This window comes from Thamnophis sirtalis, unplaced genomic scaffold (assembly GCF_051295495.1).
Source record: "Thamnophis sirtalis isolate CommonGarterSnake01/CBP01778 unplaced genomic scaffold, rThaSir2_p1.2 scaffold_3, whole genome shotgun sequence".
Classification (NCBI taxonomy): domain Eukaryota; kingdom Metazoa; phylum Chordata; class Lepidosauria; order Squamata; family Natricidae; genus Thamnophis; species Thamnophis sirtalis.
This window is the reverse complement of record NW_028261383.1, coordinates 162,380,213-162,403,920: the sequence shown is the minus strand read 5'-3', so window position 1 is coordinate 162,403,920 and position 23,708 is coordinate 162,380,213. Positions and strand designations below refer to the sequence as shown.

General features: G+C 41.9%; 1 protein-coding gene across 3 annotated transcripts in view; it reads left to right on the top strand.

Moving 5' to 3' along the window:
- RAPGEF3 (Rap guanine nucleotide exchange factor 3) overlaps window positions 1–23,708 on the top strand; it is a 78,764-nt gene that overhangs the window by 36,083 nt on the left and 18,973 nt on the right. For all 3 annotated transcript variants that reach the window (XM_087710647.1, XM_087710649.1, XM_087710648.1), the window contains 11 exons: window positions 4,109–4,271; window positions 5,376–5,460; window positions 7,789–7,849; window positions 8,329–8,405; window positions 10,318–10,464; window positions 11,384–11,499; window positions 14,143–14,231; window positions 16,746–16,824; window positions 19,113–19,263; window positions 21,101–21,183; window positions 21,546–21,585. In XM_087710647.1, coding sequence (XP_087566773.1) covers window positions 4,109–4,271; window positions 5,376–5,460; window positions 7,789–7,849; window positions 8,329–8,405; window positions 10,318–10,464; window positions 11,384–11,499; window positions 14,143–14,231; window positions 16,746–16,824; window positions 19,113–19,263; window positions 21,101–21,183; window positions 21,546–21,585 — 1,091 coding nt within the window. The remainder of the gene's footprint in view (window positions 1–4,108; window positions 4,272–5,375; window positions 5,461–7,788; window positions 7,850–8,328; window positions 8,406–10,317; window positions 10,465–11,383; window positions 11,500–14,142; window positions 14,232–16,745; window positions 16,825–19,112; window positions 19,264–21,100; window positions 21,184–21,545; window positions 21,586–23,708) is intronic.

Sequence of the window (23,708 nt, the reverse complement as noted above, 5' to 3'; positions counted from 1 at the left end):
GAGGCAATAAAATATTGGAAAATGATTCAATCATGGTTAGAACAAATGGTGGGAGACCAAATCTTGTTTAAACCAGAAATTTTTCTCCTACGTATAATACCGGAGGGGTTTAAGAAAGATACACTTTATCTAATTATACATGTACTAACTGCGGCGTGCATAGCTTATGCACAATATTGGAAAAAAGAAAATACACCATCAGAGCTAGATATAATCAGAAAAGTGTTGGCCTGTGTAGAAGCAGATAGGCTCACTCTTGAACTTAAAAATAAAGGGGAATCAGAATATTTTGAAGTCTGGAACAGATTTTATGACTGGTATAAGACAAGGTGACAAGACTGGAACAAACTGTATATATTGTGATTGGACAGAAGGATAGACAATGTATTAAGTAGGCTAATAGTTAATGGTTGAGACTAACTGTATATAATGTGAATGTATGGTCACTTGGACTTCGCGGTACTGCATTGTTTTAAATGTAAAAATAATAAAAATATATTCAAAAATAAAAAAATAAAAAAGGGAAAGTAAAGAGAGAGAAAACAAACAGAAAGAAAAGAAAAAAGAATACACACACACACACACACACACACACACACACACACGAGTTCCCGTCTTATTTGCAAGTATAAACAAGTTAGGAAGCTGTTCACTCTGTATAAGTTTACAAAGAGATATATCTTCTTCCCATAAGCCACTGCTTATCTATAAGCAAATCCTCAAGACATCAACTTTTCAGCCCTGATGTCAGCAAAAAGTCTGTAAAGGGCTGCCAGAACTTTGCAAAACATCTTTTTTTAAAACCTTGATCAAGATCAATTACATATTGCCTCCTTTTATTTCTGAAAATCGTAATCTTTAGTGCTTTCAAATATTGTGGAATTTTATCATCTCAATTCTTCTTTGTCCTTTTGCATCAGCTTCTTTGAGGCTTTAAAAAGCCCTCTTTGTAAATCCAATAAAAAGACATTATTCAGATCATTAACTTGGTTTATTAATTGTATTTCACTTTGAATTTTTAAAACTTCATTCACCTGCTTTTAATATCCAGTAAAGAGTCCCCATCTGGGTTATTCTCTTATCTTGTCACTTGTAGGTCCACTTCAAATAGTTTCTCGATCTTGTAATCTGTATTTTAATCCAATATTTTAGATATTGGATTATTTTTATATCAAGCAAGATTTTTTTTCACATTCTGTCATTCCTTTATTTACATCCTTTAAATTCTATTGAAGCAGACAACATTGTTGATATTGATATTGTAGCTACTAATTTCTGACCCATTCTTCAATCTTCTTTAATATTTCAAATGTTACAGTGTTTTATTTTGTAGATCCTAATCCTAATCAAAATCAAAAGCAGGAGATTTCCCCCCCCCCCTTTTTGCCTGGAATTTTTAGTCCTGCCTAGCATCCAATTTAAGTCATAAGGTCTCTAAATCTAGTATGACTTACAGTAGACAAAATAATTCTGGTTCCCATGAAAAGCTTTTTATTTTATATAGCTAGTTCTAAAGTTTTATAGTAAAAGTTTTGGTATTTCAAAAAAAATTTTGGATTCTTAATTTGTTTATGGCTTTCTTGGCTCAAATTCTTTTTTTTTTTTGCAGAATTTTTAAATTATTTTTCCCTTTTACAACACCTTACAGTCATTACATCAACATTGTTATGTCATACCTGTACATGTATATAATATTTCGCTTCTATATTTACACACTTTATACACAGTTTTATAGATAGATAGATAGATAGATAGATAGATAGATAGATAGATAGATAGATAGATAGATAGTTTTTTGGCTTAATTACTTTTATTACTGTTTTGCAGCCATTTGTACTAATTGTTCCAAATTTCATAATATTCCGACTCTTCTTTATCTTTTAATTTCAGTGTTAATTTGTCCATCTCTGCACAATCCAAAGTGTTTTTTTTTTGGCTCAAATTCTTATTTAGCCATTTGCTATTTATTTCATATTTTTTAAAGTTTTTAAAAGTACGGTTACTTTTTCTTTTGTGGAGAAATTAAGCTAAGTTCACCCGGTGGTTAGGTATCTACTTGTCATAAGATAACTAAGTAGGCAATCTCTGTAACTTCTTAGAAGTGAGGTTAGTAGACTGAATGTCTTTTAAAAGGCTCTGTTGTGGTTGGGAGCTTCATTATTGATCCCTTTGTATCCTGGCACTCAGTCCCATGCCTGTCTTGTAATTTCATATGCAGTTGTCTGGAGCACATGTGGGTGATCTCCCATCCTCTCCTCATCCAGAGAGATTTGGGGAAAAAAAACCTGGTCTAGTCTTTGGTGCTTCAGTCTTTTTTGTGTTAATCTTTGTGTTATGTTAATCTTTGTGTTGTGTAATCTTCTCTAGTCTCCGGGAGACATATTTAGCTCACCATCCCTCTCCTGGAAGTCCCTCCCACAGCCTTCCTTTCATTGTAGTGCTGTAACAAAGCCAGTAGTGTTCCCAGTGTCTAAGAAAACAACCCAGGTTATTTTTAAATCAGAAATTGGTTTTTTGTAGCCTGGGGTAGCCTGGGAAAAGACAGTTCTATTTATAGAGATCTCACTGTGTATGATAACTGTTTTTTTTTGTCTTGATTGATTTGGAAAGAGTTCGCTTGCATTGCCATAAAACCCAGCAGAAGAGTTGTTAATTTGGCCCTATTTGTAGCTTTTTATACTTCATGCCATGTATTTGTTATCTGTGTACTGGACCCACCTTCTGGATCCAAGTCTTGATTAATGCCTCTTTTCTGGAATGCTTGAGGGAAACAGTAATTTGCACCTTCCTAAGAGGCCATCCTTGGACCCAATCATTTGGACAACTTTTGTGAATGCTGCAACCTTCCCTTTTCAAGAAAGATTGGCAGGCCCAGGACTAAATGGATTATCTGGATTCTTCAGTTAGGGTTCAGGCTGGATTATGGTACTGAAATGGCATTGGTCACACTGGCTGATGACTTCTGGAAGCCCAGGATGGAGTGGTAAATCTCCTTTTAATTATCTTGATAGCCTTGATACCATTGACTGTGTCCTTCTGGAAATACTTTGGGGTTCCAGTTAGTATTGGTTGTGGTGGCAGAGAAGTCTAACTCTAGGCCCTCCCATATTTGTGATCTCAGAGTTCAAGTTTCTCACTGCTCCTTTTTAATATTTATATGAAACTGCTAAATGTGGTTGTTCAATGGCATAGAGGCTTAGACTTAGAATAACTTTATTGGCACTTTGAATGTACACCAATCTTCATACATTAAAATGAAATTTCATTGCATACAGCTCTCAAAGGGTCACCACCTCCAATATACACTGCACAAACATGACTAAATAAATAAATACAAAATTATGCCTATACCCACATGTATTATATGACACAGACAAGGTAGTATGCTGGTGATACTCAGATATAGAATTACTTTCCATCTGTACAGATGTTGTTTTAGGGCTTGGAGGCTGTGACAATATTGGTGGTGGTGTATGGTGTGGGGGGATAATTTTTTCCTAGCAAGATGGAATGGCTTTGAGTTTTTCACGCTCTTTGATCTGGTGAGGTCTCATTTCTGACTCTCAATGAAGTAGACTTCCCTACACACAGCTGGTTCACAATTTGGGGGGTTCCTCTGGACTTGCAGCTATTGCTTGAGAAGTAGGTGGAGACCTTTGGACAAATTCATCTTATGTACCATTTATGCCCTTTCCTGGAATGGGGGTCTCTGCTCCCTATCATACATGCCTTGGTTACTACAGCAAAGTCTATTGATAAACTGGAAGAGCTTGGACTAGTTGCAGCCTGTGAGTGGAGTGGGTGATCTGTGAGATGAAGCCACTGCCCTGTCCTCAGAAATGGATAAATGGAGTTGTTCATGCTAGAATAAGGAGGCTGTGTGGCTGAGTCTTAATTCTTTTCCTGGGCAAATGATTTTTTTCCCCCAAATGATTTTTTTCTTTTGTAAATCCAGAACACTGTCATTACCTTTAGTAAGAGGTGAATGAGATGGTGATATGGTGGAATATCTTCCTTGCAATCTTAGTGGTGGAATGAAACCCTTTTTGACTTGATCCTCCTTATTTCCTCCTTTATGCCCTGGTATCACCTTCCTTTGTCCACACAGTACGACAGGAGAGCTACTTTCAAGATCGAGATGCTCAGTTCTTCCGATTCGTGGCCTTGGAACCAAGTGCTGAAGACAGGGATGGAGAGGACCTACTGGAGGCGTTGGCATTGCTGACCCAGCTGGGCCCAACTGCATTGCTCACCACCATCCTACGCAAACCGTAAGCATTGACTGCAGGAAGCAGTCAGGGGGAAAAAATGGGGAAAAAAATCAGGAAGTTAGCGCATGGATCGTAGTTCTGTAAAATGGAGTATAATGATTGTTGGGTTCAGCATATTTAATTCATACAGAATTAAAGAAGCTTCTGTAGATTCTATTCAAGGAAAAAAATGACTATGGACACTGAGGGTTGAATTTCAGTTCTTTTGAAGGTGAAGCAAAGACTTTGCCACGGTGATCCCTCATAAGAGTGTGTGCCTGTGTATCAGTGGTGGGTTCCGGATCCCGGTGCAACTGGTACGGTGCAACGGGGCCCGGTGGCCACCACATGAACCTGCGCAGCATGCGCATGCGTCCTTATATTTTGCGATGCTCCACGACGCCTCCGCGATGCTCCAGCTGCTTGGCGGAGCATTGCGCAGGTGCCATACACTGCCCGTGCGTGTGCAGATGGCCTGTTTCCTTCAAATACAGGTAAGAAATGAGGGCAGGTGGGCCCTCTGGAGCACCGTACTGGAACGGTACCCGCTACTCCCGGCAGGCAATAGTACGCCCATACTGGGGCATACCGCCTGCAACCCACCACTGCTCTGTATGTATTTTTGTACGTACATTTAAATAAAAAAACATCAGAAGAAGCAACAGTTTCATGCAATTGTGCCAGAAACTAAGAAGCTGCTGGACCACAAGAAGATCTACTTTTCTATTCCTTTAAAAGAGTCTAACAGACAAACTTTGGAAACTCTTTCTGTGCCTTAGTACAATGTATATTGTAGATGATAAGAATCATGTCTTGCTTTCTTAAAAAGGAATTTATGGTCCTCAATATTTCAGGAGTTAAGCTTTGCAGGATCTGGGTAATGGACCTAATATTTGTGTTGGAAGCCAGGAATGACTGAGAAAGCTAGAAGGGACTTCCTGTCAAGAAGGAAGCATGCATATTTTGAATAGATCTTCGTCCTTCCTGAGGAGAGAGAAGGGCTACACACAGCTGGGAATGTAATCTTATGGGCTTAAAATATTTTTGTATGCATGGATCTGAGATCAGCACTGTAATGTCAACTGATGGGGGAATCTGTGTTTTGTTTTGGTCTTTCTCCTCCAGTCCTAACCAACGCACAGATGAGGAACTTGCACTAATCTTTGAGGAGTTACTGCATGTCAAAGCGGTAGCCCATCTCTCCAGTTCGGTGAGTGACTAACAGATTCTGTCTCATTGGCCTAACTCAGGGATGTCCAAACTTGGGAACTTTAAGACTTGTGGACTTCAACTCCCAGAATTCCCCAGCCAGCTGGCTGGGGAATTCTGGGAGTTGAAGTCCACAAATCTTAAAGTTCCCAAGTTTGTACACCCCTGGCCTAACTTTAATTTATTACAAATGCACTGTGAATAACAAATAGGAAGGAATCGGTTCATTTTTGTCATCCTTTCCATCATAAGTTGAAAATGGATTCCTTGTTTGCTGGTTCTCTGTCGATTGGATGCCCATTTTATTTCTCTTTATAGCCCAGCCATCATATCAGTATATTGCAGTGTCCACATTTTCCCCTCGGAATACCATTAAACAGCCCAAGTCTGCAGCCTTCTAGTTTTTAATTTACTTTTTATTATTAAATTGTTTAAATTCCACCTTTATTACAGATAATCCTTGATTTATGACTGGACACTTACACTAGAAGGCCTTGAAAATGTTATTTCTGACCCATCCTCAAACCTATGGCTGCTGTACCACCCCGTGGTCATGCGATCACATTTTGGACACTTAGCAACTGGCTCAGATTTGTGACCATGAGACCATGTGGTTCGCTTAACAACTGTAAGCAAGATCCTGAAGATCATAAAAATATCCATAAACCATAATAATGTTAAACCATAATATCGAGTCCAGTCATGTGGTGACTCAACTTACAACTACAACATCCTATGAACAAAATTCTGGGTTCAATTGAGGTCAAGGAATACCTATACTTCTATAAGTAATTCAAAGAGGCAAACATACATAATGCTGCTTCCTCCTCCCATTTTCTCCACAACAACGATCTTGTGAGGTGGGTAGGAAAACAAAATGGCAGCTATCCTCCTACTTCTATTGCAGTGTAAGTAATAAACATGAATATGTCTAAAAGTCTGTAGAGATTCTCAGTCATCCAGGTCGTGGTTGTCCCAAAAGTGCTTTTTTCAGGAGGCAACTGGACTTCCTTGTTTTTTCTTTGAGGACATTTCACTTCTCATCCAAGAAGCTTCTTCAGCTCTGACTTGGATGGTGGGGAATGGAAGGATTTATATTCCTTGCAGACAGCTGGACATTTGCACCCTTTTTCAGGATCGTGAATATGTCTACGTATAAGTGAAGTTTTTAGTAGCAAAGCAAATAGGGTAACATATTTTCTGGTACCCTTTCCCCAAAAGTACTTTTTCACATAAATTTCCCACTGTCTAATAGCTCTAGGTCCATATAATCAACTCTCAGTCACTCCAAATGCATCCAATCCAGCAGTTAGATTCACTTCTACTCTACTTGATGCTGCCCTTAAATGGTTAGTTTATGCATAAAACATACAGATTAGAATAGGGGAAGGTGGGCAAGGTTCCTGTCCAGCTTTGCTCTCCTGCAGGTGTTCGCTCTCCTGTCCATATACCCTGAATTTCTACTGATTAGTCTTATGGAAAAGATGAAATCATGCTGGCACCACTGCATTTTCTTATTTGCTTGTTGGTCATTTCCCTATTCAGGTTGCCAAAGTACACTGTGTAATTTACACGTTGACTTAGGAAAACAAACCCTTGGTTGATTGCACTGAGATTTCACGGGTGACGTGCTTCGTATTTTAGATGCCTGTAGAGGACAAGACAGGAAGGAACTATGGCATAATGCAGAAGTGCAGCAGCCCACAGCTCCAAACAAACAGGATGCAACTGGCACAGCTGGCACACATTGCAAAGCTACTGAAAATCTAGTACCAGGCACCTACAGTGATCAGTGCTTTGTTGGCATGGATCCCTATTCTGCTTTCCTTTCCTAAGGGATGCCAACAGTATTTTCCAGCCAAATGTTATGTTTCTTACATCAGGAATTAACAATTACTTGCATATTTCTCCTTCCCAGGGAGCTTTGGGAAATTTTGTGTTGTGAACTAATTCAACTTCTCTGCCTGATAAGTCTTCATTTGTACCTCTGCCAATGTGCAACATCCCTTCTAAGGTTGTTCCTTGATAGAGATATGAATTATACCCCATTTATACACCTGTTTTTCCTCCCTCCCTCCCTCCTTCCTTCTCCTGAAGATGATTTAAAAACATAAAAACTAACATCTATTTTATAATCCTCCAGTTTGTTTGTCTCAATATGTTTGTCTCGGTGTGGATTGAGTTTAGAAATGGAAGGATTTACCTTAAATGCTGTTTTACGCCACATGCTGACTTGTTAGCAACTGCATCGTTCTGAAACATGCCATAGCATAACTCAGTGAAACATGTTCATAGGGCGTACTACTCACCGGCTGTTTCTCCATTGCAGGTAAGGAGAGAGTTGGCTGCTGTACTGCTTTTTGAGTCCCATGCCAAGGCTGGAACTGTGTGTGAGTCGCACGTTTTCCTTGTCATACTCTTTCCGTCTCTGACAACGGCCCTCCTGTATCCCATATTTCTACTTTATGCAGCCATTGGAGTGTAGCTAGGCTGGCAGGTGCAGCCATTGTGAGTTGGCATCTTTGAAATGATATGCATCTTTATGCCTGCCACTTGCAGTATCACAACAACTTATGCCAACCATTGTAAAAAGGAACAACGAGGGCATTCACCAATCCTTTGTCCTGTGAAATCAGGGAGGAAAACTGTCCAGTGTTGCTGTTCATTTTTCTCTCTTTAAAGTCTGTGTATTCCTTTTTAAAAGGTTCCCATTTAGCTCTTTTGTTCTTAACTCCAGCTCAAGACGTCCTTTTCTTCTTCTGTTCATTTATTTCTAAAAAAAGGTTCATTTTTAACTGCCCTACATTTGTCTCTGCTGTAATTTTCTGTGTAATTAACATATAGTCCTTTTTTTCCCCCTCCTCCATAGTGTTCAGCCAAGGGGACAAGGGCACGTCCTGGTACATCATTTGGAAGGGATCAGTCAATGTTGTTACACATGATAAGGTGTGAACTTTTAATCTCTTTAGGCAACCAATGGGTTGGTTTCAGGATAACTCCAAGAATTCTAGGCATTCAGATACCAGAAGAGAGTGAACTCATTCTGTTTCAGCATTTCTAGCCCTGTTGCTTGTAGCAATAGCAACAGCACTAAGATTTATATACCGCTTCACGGTGCTTTATAGCCCACTCTAAGCGGTTTACAGAGTCAGCCTATTGTTTCCAGCAATTTGGGTCTTCATTTTACTGACCTCGGAAGGATGGAAGGCTGAATCAACCTTGAGCCTGGTGAGATTCGAACTGCCAAATTGCAGGCAGCTGGCAGTCAGCAGAAGTAGCCTGCAGTACTGCATTTTAGCCACTGCGTCACCACAGCTCTTGTATTTGCAAACAATTGATGGAATAGCTTTATCTCAAACTTTTTTTTACATGGTTACAAATTCTTCCTTTGTCATGATCTAATGCTTCCCTTGTTAAATAGCATCTCACTTTTCAATAAGCCAGGCATTTTCCACCTGTCTGGGCTGCAACTCCCAAAATTCTCAACAATATTAGAGGGATAGACTCAAGATCACGTGAAGTGTTAATACCACTTTATAATGCCTTGGTAAGGCCACACTTGGAATCCTGCATTCAGTTCTGGTCGCCACGATGTAGAAAAGATGTGGAGACTCTGGAAAGAGTGCAGAGAAGAGCAACAAAGATGATTAGGGGACTGGAGACTAAAACATATGAAGAACGGTTGCAGGAACTGGGTATGTTTAGTTTAAGAGAAAGAAGGACTAGGGGAGACATGATAGCAGTGTTCCAATATCTCAGGGGTTACCACAAAGAAGAGGGAGTCAAACTATTTTCCAAGGCACCTGAGGGTAGAACAAGAAGCAATGGGTGGAAACTAATCAAGGAGAGAAGCAACTTAGAACTGAGGAGAAATTTCCTGACAGTTAGAACAATTAATCAGTGGAACAGCTTGCCTCCAGAAGTTGTGAATGCCCCAGCACTGGGAGTCTTTAAGCTGTTGGATAGCCATTTGTCTGAGATGGTATAGGATTTCCTGCCTAGGCAGGGGGTTGGACTAGAAGACCTCCAAGGTCCCTTCCAACTCTGCTACTGTATTATTGTATATTCATGTTGACTGGGGAAAGTCTGGAATCAAAATGTACCTTTCTGTAAGGTTCCCACATATACATGGCTAATTTAAACATCTGTAATTTTCCTAGATATCACCTCACCTACTCCCCAATTCATAAATCCATGAAAGAATATAAATTGCAAAAAAATTCTGTGTGCCAAAATTTTCCCTCCCTCCCTTGGTAATTTTAGTGCTAAAATGTTTCCACATGAATGAATTTGCCCATTGTAGATCAGCTTCCTATCCTCTTATGTTTACATACAAACATACAGTATGCGTCTACATAGAGAGAGAAATGTGTCTATATATATATATAGAGAGAGAGAAAGTGTAGGCTACAAAGGTAAGGTGGGAAAATGGCTTGGCTTTTTGTCTCGTGTGCCCACCTCCTATGTATGTTTATATTACTTATCATAAAATGGTGTCACGGAGTACAGTAGCCATAATAGAAAATAAATATATCTAAGAGGTTAAAGTAGGGTGGAACATCATGTTGCTGAATAAAAACAGGTTTACCATATCATGTAAGACATTGGGGGGGGGGGTGCCTTTGCAAGGCAAAATTAATATAATTGTGTGTGCTTAACCTTCTGTCCTTACAACAGTTGCCCTTTCTTCCTGGGCTGTGTTTAATCTGGTTTCCTCCTGGTTAAGTGAGAAATAAGATACAAAAGAACAATTTTGTGGTTTTAGTAGTCAAGTGACCCCTGTAGGGCAACTCATATTTGTCAAGGTGGTATCTAGACTTTGTGGATAAAATAATCGGCTCATTCACCTGTCCTGCAGGGCTTAGTGTGCACCCTACATGAAGGTGATGACTTTGGCCAGCTGGCACTCGTGAACGATGCCCCCCGTGCTGCCACCATCATCCTTCGTGAAGACAGTTGCCACTTCTTGCGAGTGGACAAAAGGGATTTCAACCGGATTCTCAAGGTAGGCGTGGAAATCCATCATGTTGGAGACTGAAGCTGTTGTGTTTGAGCAACATTCAGTATACTTTGTTTGGTGGGAGAAAACGTATGTCTTGTACAAGGAAGTTGAGAGCACTGAAGGATGGAGAGGCAGGTATATAAATAAAGTTCATAGTCTGCTCCAAATTTAAACCATGAAGTGCTTAGACACTTTTCTGTGTTCCATTATTTGGATTTTCACATTGTTCCTCATGGTTGAATCTTTTACAGAGCCCAGTTACCCTTCTCTTTGCTTCAACTTTCCTGCCCTTAATCTATTAAACTTGAATGTATTTATTCCTAGTGGCAATATGTGGCTTTCAAAATGATGGTGAATGCGAATTCTCATGTTTGATGACCTTGACTACTGTAATCAACAGCTGGAAAATCACACATTGCACAATTATCTGCATTGTTGCCTCTCTTTGGATTGGTCTAACGCAAATTGTATACAAACTCCTATATTTTGCCACGGCTTCTGTTACCTTTGATATATATATTAATCAGAATCAATTGGAATATTTGAGCAACGATGCAGAGTCCCAAATAGAGGGGAGATAGGTATTGTAGATTCCTCCCCCCTTGTTAAATACCAATTGTTGCCAGTCTTGATCACACTGATTAACTAGTCTGCTTGTGGTACTTGATTGTATATTGCAGACTTCTTGGAAAGAAAAAGTCTAGAGTGATTACAAATGTTTCCTTGCTTTGATATTTTAAATTGATCTATTTGGATTTCATGCCTTGTGACAAAATTACAGGAGCTTGGTAGTTAGGCTGCCCAAGCCTTGCATAAGGATATCAAATCTAGTAAAGAATTCAGAAATGGAATTATTTCTTTTCTTTTCTTGGCTAGTGTACGATCATGTAAGATAGCATATAATCATTTGTTAACTCTCTAGGATGTTGAAGCTAACACCCTACGGCTGAAAGAACATGGGAAAGTGGTGCTTGTTTTAGAGAAGAATTCACAAGGCAGTAATTCCAGTCACCTTGCCGGGACTCTGGGGAGCAGTAGGTACAGCAATCTGACCCCCTTCATTTCCCTGCCCCATTTCCTCTGATGTACCTGCCTCCTCGTTCCCCCCTCCCTTTTCTCTTTGATAGAACAGGGAATCTTCCCTTGCAGGTAGTCTCTTCTCCCGCACCCCATATGTTTCATAGGGAAGTCATTAATTCCTTGTGAATGTAATGCTTAAATCTCTCTGCTTCAGTAAGATTTATTGTACAAACTGCACAGTTGTAATCTGCATGCTGATTTTGAATGTTTGAATGTTTGAATGTTTGAATGTTTATTTTATTTATATGTCGCCCTTTCCCCCCGAAGGGGACTCAGGGCGGCTCACAACTCAACCAAGGGAGGGGGATACAGACAAAAATTAAAGCGACACGCAACAATACATAATTTAAAACACAACAGTCATACCATTCGAGACGGGGGCAACAGTTCTTTAGCCCTAGGCCTGTCGGAACAGCCAGGTTTTAAGGGCCTTGTGGAAGGCCTGAAGGGTGGTAAGGGTTCGAATCTCCATGGGGAGTTGGTTCCAGAGGGTTGGAGCAGCCACAGAGAAGGCTCTCCTCCGGGTAGTCACCAGTCGACACTGGCCGGCGGATGGAATTCGGAGGAGGCCTAATCTGTGGGATCTAATCGGTCTAGAGGAGGTAATGGGCAGCAGTGTGTTTGTTTGTGTGTGCACCACTTTAGATATATATACAAGGGTGGGTTCTATACAGGTAGTTCTTGACCTATGACTGCAATTGAGCGCAACGTTTATTGGGCTCAATTGCAGAGAAAGTTGTTAAATGACTTTTGCCCCATGTTACATCCTTTCGTGCCACAATTGTTAAGTGAATCTGCAGTTCTTAGGTTGGTAACATAGTTGTTAAGTGAATCTGGCTTTCCCGCTGAATTTGCACAAAATGTGATTGCATGATCCTGGAATACATGCAGTGCAGTACAAGGCCAAGGCCAAAGCCAAGGCAAGACCTTGGAGGTCTTCTAATCCAGCCCCCCTGCTCAAGCAGGAGAACCTATACCGGTGTTTCTCTACCAAGGTTGAAGGCCAAAGCCAAGGCAAGACCTTGGAGGTCTTCTAATCCAGCCCCCCTGCTCAAGCAGGAGAACCTATACCGGTGTTTCTCTACCAAGGTACGAATGCTGGCTGGGGAATTCTGGGAGTTGAAATCCGGACATCTTCAAGTTACCAAGGTTGAGAAACACTGACCTATACCATCCATCCCAGACAAATGACTGTCCAATCGCTTCTTTAAAACCTCCAGTGAAGGAGCGCTCATGATTTCTGGAGGCAAGATGTTCCACTGGTTAATTTGTCCTCATTGTTAGGAAGTTTCTCCTTAATTCCAGGTTGTTTCTCTCTTTGATTAGTTTCCAACCATTGTTTCTTATCCTGCCTTCTGGTGCTTTGGAGAATAATTTGACCCTGTCTTCTTTGTGACAGCCTCTCTAATACTGGAATACTGCTATCATGTCTCCCCTAATTCTTCTTTTCTTTAGACTAGCCAGACCCAAATCCTGCAGCCGTTCTTCATACGTTTTAGCCTCCAGCCCTTTGAACATCTTAGTTGCTCTTCTCTGAACTGTTTCCAGAGTCTCAACGTCATTTTTGTAGTATGGTGACCAAAACTGGTTGCAGTATTCCAGGTGTGGCCTTAATAGGGTTTTGTAAAGTGGCACTAATACTTCATGGAATCTTGATTCTATCCCTCTGTTTATATAACCCAGGATTACATATTAGTTCTTTTGGCTGCTGCTGCACATTGCTGGCTCATATTCAAATGATCATCCACTAGGACTCTAAGGTCCTTCTCAGTTACTGTTTTCGTAAATATGAATCAGTTGCCAAGCATCTGAATTTTGATCATTTGATCATGGGGATGCTACAACAGTTGTAAGTGTGAAAATGGTCATAAGTCACATTTTTGGTAGCGTTATAATTTCAAACCATCACTAAATGAATGGTTGTAGGTCAAGGACTACCTGTATTTATTTATTACATTTGTTTGCTGTCCATCTCACCACAAGGCGGCTTACCACTTATAGACTGGAGTAGATAATTACTGTAATCATATGTGGCTAATGCAGGGGTGAAATCTATTTACCTTCGCAAATGTGAGCACACATGCCACCTCCGCACATGCACAGGACCTTCCTTGCATGCGCAGAGCATCAAAAATGGACCTGATGATGTGTGGGCAGGTGGGTGGAGCCTGCTACCAAGAGTGCAAAGGTAAGTAGAACAGTCAGGAGGTGGGGGGAATCTGCTGTGCCATGCAATTTAGATTAGCTAGAAAGCAGGATTTCCTAATATAAATTGTGCATCACAGCTGATTGTCGGAAATACTGATTCGTCCGAACTGGTAGCATTTTTTTTACTACCAGTTCGAGCAAACCAGTAGCTTTTTTTTTACTACTGGTTTGGGCGAACCAGTCTGAACTGGTAGCATTTCACCCCTGGGCTAATATGAGGAAAACCATCATAGCTGCAAATGCAGCCAACCTGTGGGCTCTTAAATGTGTCCAGAAAGGCCTTCCAAACTTGATGAGTTGTAGCTATTTGGTAGATGTTAGCTAGGTCTCCTGAGATTGGTTTCCATGATATAATTGCTATTTTGGATCCCAATATCTTGTTCATTTCTTCAGATATTCAGTGATTGCTGGAACCCCTGAAAAAATACTCGATTACCTATTGGAAACCATGCGTTCAGACTCTACCCTTTCTGATCCTGTTGGTGAGTATAAAATAACTTGCGTAAAGGAAAAATCTCCAGAACAATTGTTGTTCTATAAGCCAATATAGTGTGAAGTTGAGGATTGCAGGCAGCTAATTTGTCCGTAGCAGAACTGAGAATTATATCCTTGGGATGATTTCAACTTAAATTTTCTAAAGCAGATGTGTACAATGCATAGTTGCACAAAATCTTAAAGCCCCTTCAAATATTGCTATGAATGGTCACTTTTGCTGTATTTCAAAAAGGAAGATTCCTGGGGATGATTATCTGTTTATATTACCTGTAGTCCTTGAGGTTCGACCATAATGGAGCCTGGCAATTATGTCAGAATATTCATGAACTGGCAGAGACATGGTAACAAGATCAGCCAATGAATAGGCATGGTAACAGGTCAGCCAATGAGGCTTATTTGGAAACAGAAACTTAAGTAAGAAGTCTGAGCTATGGCTTAGCTGTATTAAGCTTTGAGCTCTGAAATGAAACTAGTCTGGTCTGCTGATCTGAAATGAAATGAAGCTGTTCTCTGCTGTTGGTATTGAATGTATGTATGTATGTATGTATGTATGTATGTATGTATGTATGTATGTATATATATTCTTGTATCTAAAGAAGTTTCTTATTTAAATCAATCTTGCTGAATCATTTATCTGTGTGTGCTTTCTGGACTTGATTTTTTGCAACGAACACTGACAAATTACAAGTGTGACTGTTGTGAAGTGCATCATCTTTTTAACTCATTCAATTTTATGACTTTTTTTATGACAGTCATTAAAAAAATCTGGTAACTGTTAAGCAAACCCAATGTTCGCTATAGGATGTTTTTGCCCAAAACTGGCAGTAATTGCTGCAGTTTTGGCCAAAATATAAATTGTGATCATATCACCATGGGGTGCTGCAAAGGATCATAAATGGGGGCCAATTGTCAAGTGCCCAAAATGCATTATGTGACCACAGAGGTGGGGAGGCCGGGATTGTGAGAACTTTGGAACTGGGTGGTAAGTATCTTTTTTTTGGGAGGGGTGGGTCTGTTGTAATTTTGGATAGTCACTAAGTGAACAGTCACAAATCAAGGAGTTGTACCTCATTTTAATTAATTTTGTGCAGTTGATTCACCATTTTGAGTTATTTTAACGATGACAGCATGGGCAAAAAGAAATATTTGCTATAACTAAATTTAACTTAAATAATTTTAATGGTTACCTGGCTCCACCCACTTTTCTTCCTCAACCCATCCATAGTTGGAGGTGATCTCTGTCCTTTCCCTTCCCCGGGATGTCACTCATAGGCCAAGAACAGCACTCCTGTTCTAGTTGGGCCAATTCAAAGACCCTGTGCAGCTCTGCTGTCTTTTTCTTAATGGCCTCTGTGGAAAGAAGCAAGAGGAAAAAGATGTGGGAAAGCAACCATGTTACCAGAGCCGAGGTGGCGCAGTGGTTAAATGCAGCACTGCAGGCTACTTCAGTTCGACTGTTCAAATCTCACTGGCTCAGGGTTGACTCAGCCTTCCATCTTTCCAAGGTGGGTAAAATGAGGACCCGGATTGTTGTTGGGGGCAATATGCTGACTCTGTAAACCGCTTAGAGAGGGCTGAAAGCCCTATGAAGCGGTATATAAGTCTAACTGCTATTGCTATTGCTATCCGAGGTAAGAGCCTCGGTGGCGCAGTGGTTAGAGCGCAATACTACAGGCTACTTCTGCTGACTGCCGGCTGCCTGCAATTTGGCAGTTCAAATCTCACCAGGCTCAAGATTGACCCAGCTTTCCATCCATCCGAGAGTAGGGAAATTTCCTCAAGTTGCCTCATGCTATTGATTAATTCTCGAAAACGTTGATTTCCAATGACAAACCTGCGTGGACCGAACACATCTAGAGGACTTTCAAGTAGCTGACAGCTGTAAATTCTTATGCTTGTTTGTATCCTCTGAAAAGGGGTTTTGCTAGGTCAACCACTGGGATGAAGGGTCCACAAAAGAGCTGTGGTAGCGCAGGGGTTAGAATGCAGTACTGCAGCTAATTCTGCCGGATGCCAGCAGTTCGATCCTGACCGGCTCAGGGTTGACTCAGCCTTCCATCCTTCTGAGGTCGGTAAAATGAGGACCTAGATTGTTGGGGGCAATAGGCTGACTTTGTAAACCGCTTAGAGAGGGCTGTAAAAGCACAATGAAGCAGTATATAAGTCTAAGTGCTATTGCTATTGCTATCCATACTCCCAATAACAATCTATCTGTTTAGGGAATCATACTTTGCCTGGAAGGACCCCCAGCCCTAATCACATACAATAGATGGTCTTTAGACAGGAAGAACATCCTTGGGCTTTATTTTAATAGAGGGAGGGGGCTTGCTTCTTGCTTATCTCATTGGTCAAGTGGTCTGTGGTTGTTCTTGTCTTGGAACATGTATGAGCGTTATCTCAAGGCAGAGGAGAGTGCAAATCTTCTGTGCTAGCTGGCAGTAGGTTAGAACAATATCTTGCCTAAAAGTCATATTTCACAATGGCTTCTCTCTTCTCTGCAGATACATTTCTGGGAGATTTCCTCCTGACGTACAGTGTGTTCATGCCGACGCCACAGCTGTGCCGAACTTTGCTCCAACAATATCCTTCCTGGTTGCTTCTGCCTTGGATCTTAGAGGGATAGTCAGCAAAAGGCTTTCTATTGAGTGAGATTGCCCTGGGTTGATTTAGCAAAGAGCGTTATAACTCCCTCCATGCATCCTAGATTGTTGCAGTGCAACGGAGGGAAGGGATGGCACTTCTGGAGGGCCAAATGGAAAACATGGCTTCCAGGCCTGACACTGTTAAGATCTTACCTTCATGCCAGGACAATGCTCTTCAACTAAATGCCTACCAAATATATTAAATTACAAACCCCCATTGTTCTCCGTCTGTTGGAGTTCTAAAAGCCACGCCAGGCATATTATAACAAAATAGAGGATCTCTCCAGCAACATCATGTCGATCCTCTTTCATATATTGTTTCTGAGACCCCAGCAGGAGAATTCTTTATATCATGTGTATAAACACAGATATGTATAGACTTCCGATATATTTGGGCACACTGGGGGTTGTAACTCTAAATAGATACCTTTCACCCCGGCTCAGCTGATAAGGAGTCGAACTCTGTGACTTAGTGGTTAACACATCTGCCTAAGATGCAATACAGCACAGGTTCGAATCCCAGTAAGGGTATGGCTAGCTGATGAGAGCTAAATAGCTTGAAATAGATCTATACTAGTCTCCCTTTATTTGTTTATCAGCACAAATACACACACACACACATATATGTGTGTGTGTGTGTGTGTGTGTTGTATTTGTGCTGATAAATAAATATTTATATAAAATATTTATATAAATAAATATATATAATTTCCTTGAAGTGTACTTTCTCTAACTTTCCCTGCTGTAAGCATTGAGGATTATGAGAATATATCACTCTAGGTCACATTTTGCCATTAGGATGGGGAGTGGGGGTGGGGACACACAACAGTTTTAAGATGGAGTTTCAGTCAAGCTGTCTATCACTAACCTTCTCCACAGTGGTGGGTTTCAAATTTTTTTAGAACCTCTTCCGTAGGTGTGGCCTGCTTTGTGGGATGGCTTGCCGGCCATGTGACCGGGTGGAAGTGGCTTGCCAGCCATGTGACTGAGTGGGAGTGGCTTGGCGGTCATGTGATTGGGTGGGCGTGGCCAACTTGTAAAATGTGGTGAAACTCACTTAACAACGGTCTTGCTTAACAATCAAAATGTTGGCTCAGAAACTCTGGCATTTGAAGCACGCAAGTCTTAAAGCTGTCACGTTACAAGACCCTTGCACCCCTAACCCTTTAGAAAAAACCTCCAGGGGTGTTCAAACTTGACAGCTTTAAGGCTTGTGGACTTCAACTCCCAGAATTCCTCCTCTCGCTCTTCATCTTGATGATGTGAAGATGGGCGGGGCGAGGGAGCTGGAACCGGTTCTAAACGGCACTGTAGATTTGTGGAACCACTTCTATAGAACAGGTTAGAACTGGCAGGAACCCACCCCAGCTTCTCCAATGCATCGTCTCCCAGGGGTGCTGAATTGCAACCTTCCGTTTTCCACATGGAGGCAGTAGATGAAAAAGCCTTGTCTACAATTTATGGAGGGACTGGTCAGCTTAGGATGGGACCCAGCAACTTAAAGGCCCACTGTTTGACACCTGCTAGCATCTCACTACTGCCACATTTGGAAAACATCCAAAAACACTTGATGGTTGGCTGTATAATATCCCTCAATGTCTTTAATCTCATATCACACTGGACATTGTGGGCAAGTTAACCTGCCAGCTCCATATGCTTTTGAAAGCCTGCTACTCTCAGATACTGCTGCGATGTGAAGAAATCAAGTCTCACCTCCCTCCCCCCAACAAACCCTCCATGTCAGGGTTCCAAATAGCATCCAAAAATAAATCAGAGTCCAAGGCAAAGTATTGCTCAAAGTTCCAATTTATTAAGAGAGCCATGTTGGCACATCTGGGGGAACCCGAATCTGAAAGCTTCCAGATTCCACCCCCCTCAGTTGAAAGTTCAAGATCTTGCCCCCACACCAACAAGTCCATCACATGGTCCAATCTCCCACTGCCATGCTGGCAGTTCCACCCATCCAATTCCAGTCAGGTGCAGAGGTGCAGAGACAAAGGATGACCTTGGCTTTCTAGAAAGAATTTTGTTATGGCTACATAGCATCTAACTCTGTAGAATCCCTCCTCACATTTTCCCACAATAGGAAAAGGCATAGTAGAATAATAGAAAGTGTGGCAGGCCAAAGATCCAAAAGAAAGCTGCACGCCAGACACTCCCACCCTCAGAACCTGAATGGGATCCATTGCATCATTCTGGGCCTACATCTCCTTGACCTTCATTCACCTTCCATTCGGAACCTTCCGAAGGCTCAGAGCAGGACAAAGCTGCTTATATCCTAAGGAAAAGGCAAAAGATTCTGTGGCTGGTCAACCGGTGGGTGTCCCTGTATGGACGGCTGCTGCAAGCAGAGACCTGTGCTGTGGCCTTTTTGCAGGTAAGGGGAAGTTGCCAGAAAATTGTCTTTAGGGAGCAACGCGGGGTGGTAGGGCTGGACATAATTGTAGTATAGAAAGAGACAGTGGCCCTAAAAATTGAGGGAGATGGGAGGTTCGAAAATATGAAAAATAAATAAATTAGTGTGGTTCGGGAGGCATGTTTTGCCTGGATGCAGTGCCTGTGAAATACACAATATTTTTTCCCCTCTGAGGTTCATTTGTGGTGGTGGTGGGTAGTATCCAATGGTGGGTTTCAAAAATTGTTCGAACCTACTCTGTGGGTGTGGCCTCCTTTGTGGGAGTGGCTTGCCGTCCATGTGACTGGATGGGAGTGGCTTGCCGCCCATGTGACCGGATATGAAGATGCCGACGACACTTGTCAGAACCACCTTAAATTACCTCACACACAGCACTGGCATGCATAAGAATATGATGTAAACTTGTTTTTTAAAAGGCATCTTTGGTTTGCGTTAAAACAACTTCAACACACACAATGTTCTGATTGCACCACAAACGCAGTAGTCATCCTTACCTTTCACAGAGGCCCTGAGTTTTATAAATATGAGCATGATAGTGTAGAATAATCATATCCAAGGACCAGTGGTGGGTTTCAAAAAATTTTGGAACCTCTTCTGTAGGTGTGGCCTGCTTTCCGGGTCCACTGGTGGAACCTCTTCTAACCGGTTCGGTAGATTTGACGAACCGGTTCTACCAAATAGGTGCGAACTGGTAGGAACCTACCTCTGGTAGTATCATTACAGTTTGTGCATAGTCAGCCAGATGTTTAGACTGGATTTGGCACCTTTGTCCACCTATCGAGCCTTTCCCAAGGATCTGGGGTAGGCAGATTTAGATTATTTGATGGTATTAAAGATATTGTCACAGGATGTAAGCAGTTCCAACTAGGTCTGCCTTTGGCAATTGACGGATGGTAACTTTGTCAAAGGTGATAGTGTTCAAGTTGTTTTTGGATGCTGATGCTGATGCTTGGTTACAGTCAGGGACATGTTTAGACTGGATTTGGTATTTTTACCTACCTGTCAAGTTCTTCCCAAGTAATGTAATGCGTTGGCATGGTATATGCATGGATCCAAGCAGTGTGGCATTTGTAATTGACAGTTGGAAATTTTATCAATGTGCAGATTCTCTAAATGCCATCCAAGATTTTTCCATAAGGCATCCAATGTGCTGATAATCACTGAGACCACTACAGCTGGCTTATGCCATAATCTCTTAACAACAGTATTCAGAGCTTGATATTGTGTGATCTTCTCCAATTCTTTGTCTTCTATTCTATTATCCATTGTATTGCCACATCAATTGCCCACACTTTCTTCTTTCCAACCACAGTTAAGTCTGGTGGGTTGTGTGTCAAGATTCTATCAATTTGCATTCAGAAATCCCACAATTATTATTACTGCATGCTACCCTTCTCCCAGCAGCTCTGGGTGTTGGCTGGGAGAACCTATACCTACGCGCTTTCGTCGAGCGCGCTTTTGTCTACCGCGGTTTTGTGGTGGAACCACCCAGGCATTCCCATAGCACATACATGAATGCATGCATGCAAAACCTTACTTTCCCCAGCAATTTTTGCAGCTGAGATTATTGGAAGGCTGAAGTACCTAATCTCTCTCCTAATTTTACTGCTTTTGCCACCACAACTTTATACTGTAAAATGGGTTAATGTGTCCCACATGTGTATTTTTTTTAACATAAGTCATATTGGTTGTCTAGCATTCTTCTCCCTTATTGTGGACTTGGAAATCTGACTTGCTCCTCTCTAAGATAGCCTGCCTTGCTGCTTGTGCTAATCAGTTTTGGCCAATATCTTTGCAGAACATGTCAGAATGTGCAACTCAAGATGCTCGCTTGGGCCCCCTGCTTCGAGAACAAATACAGGATCGCCGGAGAAATCGAGTGTGAGTCTCCTATATCATCTCAAACTGCCTAATTGTTTGTGTGCTGTTAGAAAAAAGAGCCTAGTCATAAGTAGGATGATCATGGCAAAAAGCCCAATTTTCTGGGAAGTCTGAACACAGGTATGGAGCAGACGTCAAGTTAAACAATTGCGGTCAAATGTTTGCATAACAACGCAGACCTGTTGATATATACTTGGAATTAAAGAACTGTAACAGAGAACTGTAGAACAATTGAACGAGTGGTTTGTTGGGGTACTTGAATTCTTGCAGTTTTATTGCTGTTGCTGTGTTTTCTCAAAAACAAAGCCTCTGGCAGTCTGAGTAACTCTTGTGATCTGACATGGACTTTTCTCTTTGAATAGCATAGAAAATGGCAACAACTGTGCATCCCCAAAGCTACAGGTAATTTTTTTTGCCTCTAACAAGAGGTTCATCAATTATTTTCTAATCCTTTATCGCAGGGGTGTGAAACTCACTCAAGGCCCACTGCCCACATCTCCGGCCCACGGGGCCACTGTGAAAACAGCGAAGGAACGGCCCATGGTGTGTCTGCCAGTGACAATGGAACTCGGGAGGGCCTTGCGCAGCCCACCTGTTTTCAGCTGTGACGGCCTCCTGCAACCGTCTGCCAGTGAAAACAGAGTACAGAAGAGCCACACACAGTCCTCCCGAGCACCATTTTTGCTGGCAGAGTGCTGGGGCCACCACAGGCGCCCCTGACACAAGTGACATCGAGCTGGCCACGCCCACCCTGGCCACGCCTCCCTGCTCCCCAAGGTCAAACACAACCTTGATGCCGCCCTCAATGAAATCGAGTTTGACACCCCTGCTTTATCAGCAGTTGCAGGTGACGTTCCCAAGTAGACAAGCTTAATTTTACTTAATTACTTTCACTGACTTTTTTGGGGGGGGGTGGAAGTAAAGCAGAATTCAAGAAGGGAAGTACCTTTGGATCTGCTACACGTGGTTATGCTTTCCCTTCCATTTTATGGCACAAAACCCATCTTTTCATTGTGACATAATACTACTATTCGGGGTCATTCTTCCTTCCTCTCCCTTCCTCTTCACACCTTATCATAGAGTAGCTAAAGGAAAAGGAGACCAGGATACATTCATCCCACTTTCTCTTTAGAGAAAATGAGACATGCAGAAGCGACTCAACATTTTCTCTCCCAACCAGTGCTGGGATTCAAATAATTTAACAACCGGTTCTCTGCCCTAATGATTATCTGGGTAGGTGGGGCTTGGTGGTCATGTGACTGGGTGGGCGTGGCCAACTTAAGGTCACTCAGGTCGATGGGCACTTCGCCTTAGCTATTACAATATAATAAAGGTTAACTGGAGAGACAGTTTCTGTAATCAGGGCAATAAAGATTAGGCTAGAAACAACACTAGAATGTTTCCTTCCTGTAAAGTGGAAAAAAACAAAAGGAGATTTCTTCCAACAATCGGTTCTCTGAGCTACTTAGAAAGTTACCAACCGGTTCTCCCAAATAGGTGCGAACTGGCTGAATCCCACCACTGCTCCCAACCCTCTTCCCAAGCTATTCCCATGGCTTAATCCTGGTATAAGGAACATGTACGCTACATTTTCAAAACATATTTTATCTTGCTAATTAAAGTGAGAGAATTAAAAAAAATTGTTCTTAGCCATTGTAAATCCTGTTTTATAGCCCATCACTTTAATTTCTATTATTTTCATCCAACAGAATGTATGTATTTGTTAGCCTATAACCAGGATGGCGAACCTATGGCACTCGTGCCACAGGTGGTACGCGGAGCCATTTGTCAGGGCAGGTGTTGCCCTGTCAGCTGGCCAGCGTGCATGCGCGCACTGGCCAGCTGACTTCAGCCTCTTTTTGAGGCCATTTTTCACCCTCCCCAGGCTCCAGAGGCTTTATAGTCACTTCCGGTTTGTCCGTAGGGCCGTTTTTTGTCCTCCGGAGCCTTCAGGGAAGCCTCCTGAAGGTCCCTGAAGGCTCTGGAGGGCTAAAACCGGCCCTACGAGCAAACTGGAAGTAAGTTCCCAAACTTCCGAGAAGGTCCTGAAGCCTCCGGAGGGCCTCTGAGGGGCGGTTGGGGAGGCTGTTTTCACTCTCCTCAGGCTCCTATAAAGCCTCTGGAGCCTGGGGAGGGCGAAAAAAGCATGCAAAAAAATGCAGGAGGAGTGCTGGTCATGCACGCATGCGCCCTGGGGTCGTGCATTGCATTATGGGTGCGGCATGTCCGTGCATGACCCCCCTGTGCTCCCCACACTTTTGGCACACGAGCCAAAAAAGGTTCGCCATCACTGGCTTATGACTAAAAACGTGCATTTCTAGGAAACGTGAATTTTCTTTATATATCTAGATAGAGAAAGATTGGGAGAGGAAGAAAGGCTTACAGGTAGTCCTTGACTTATAACAGTTCATTTAGTGACCTTTCAAAGTTACAATGGCACTGAAAAAAGTGACTTATGATCATGTTTCACACTTAACAACCCTTGAGGCATCCCCATGGTCACATGATCAAAATTCAGGCGCTTG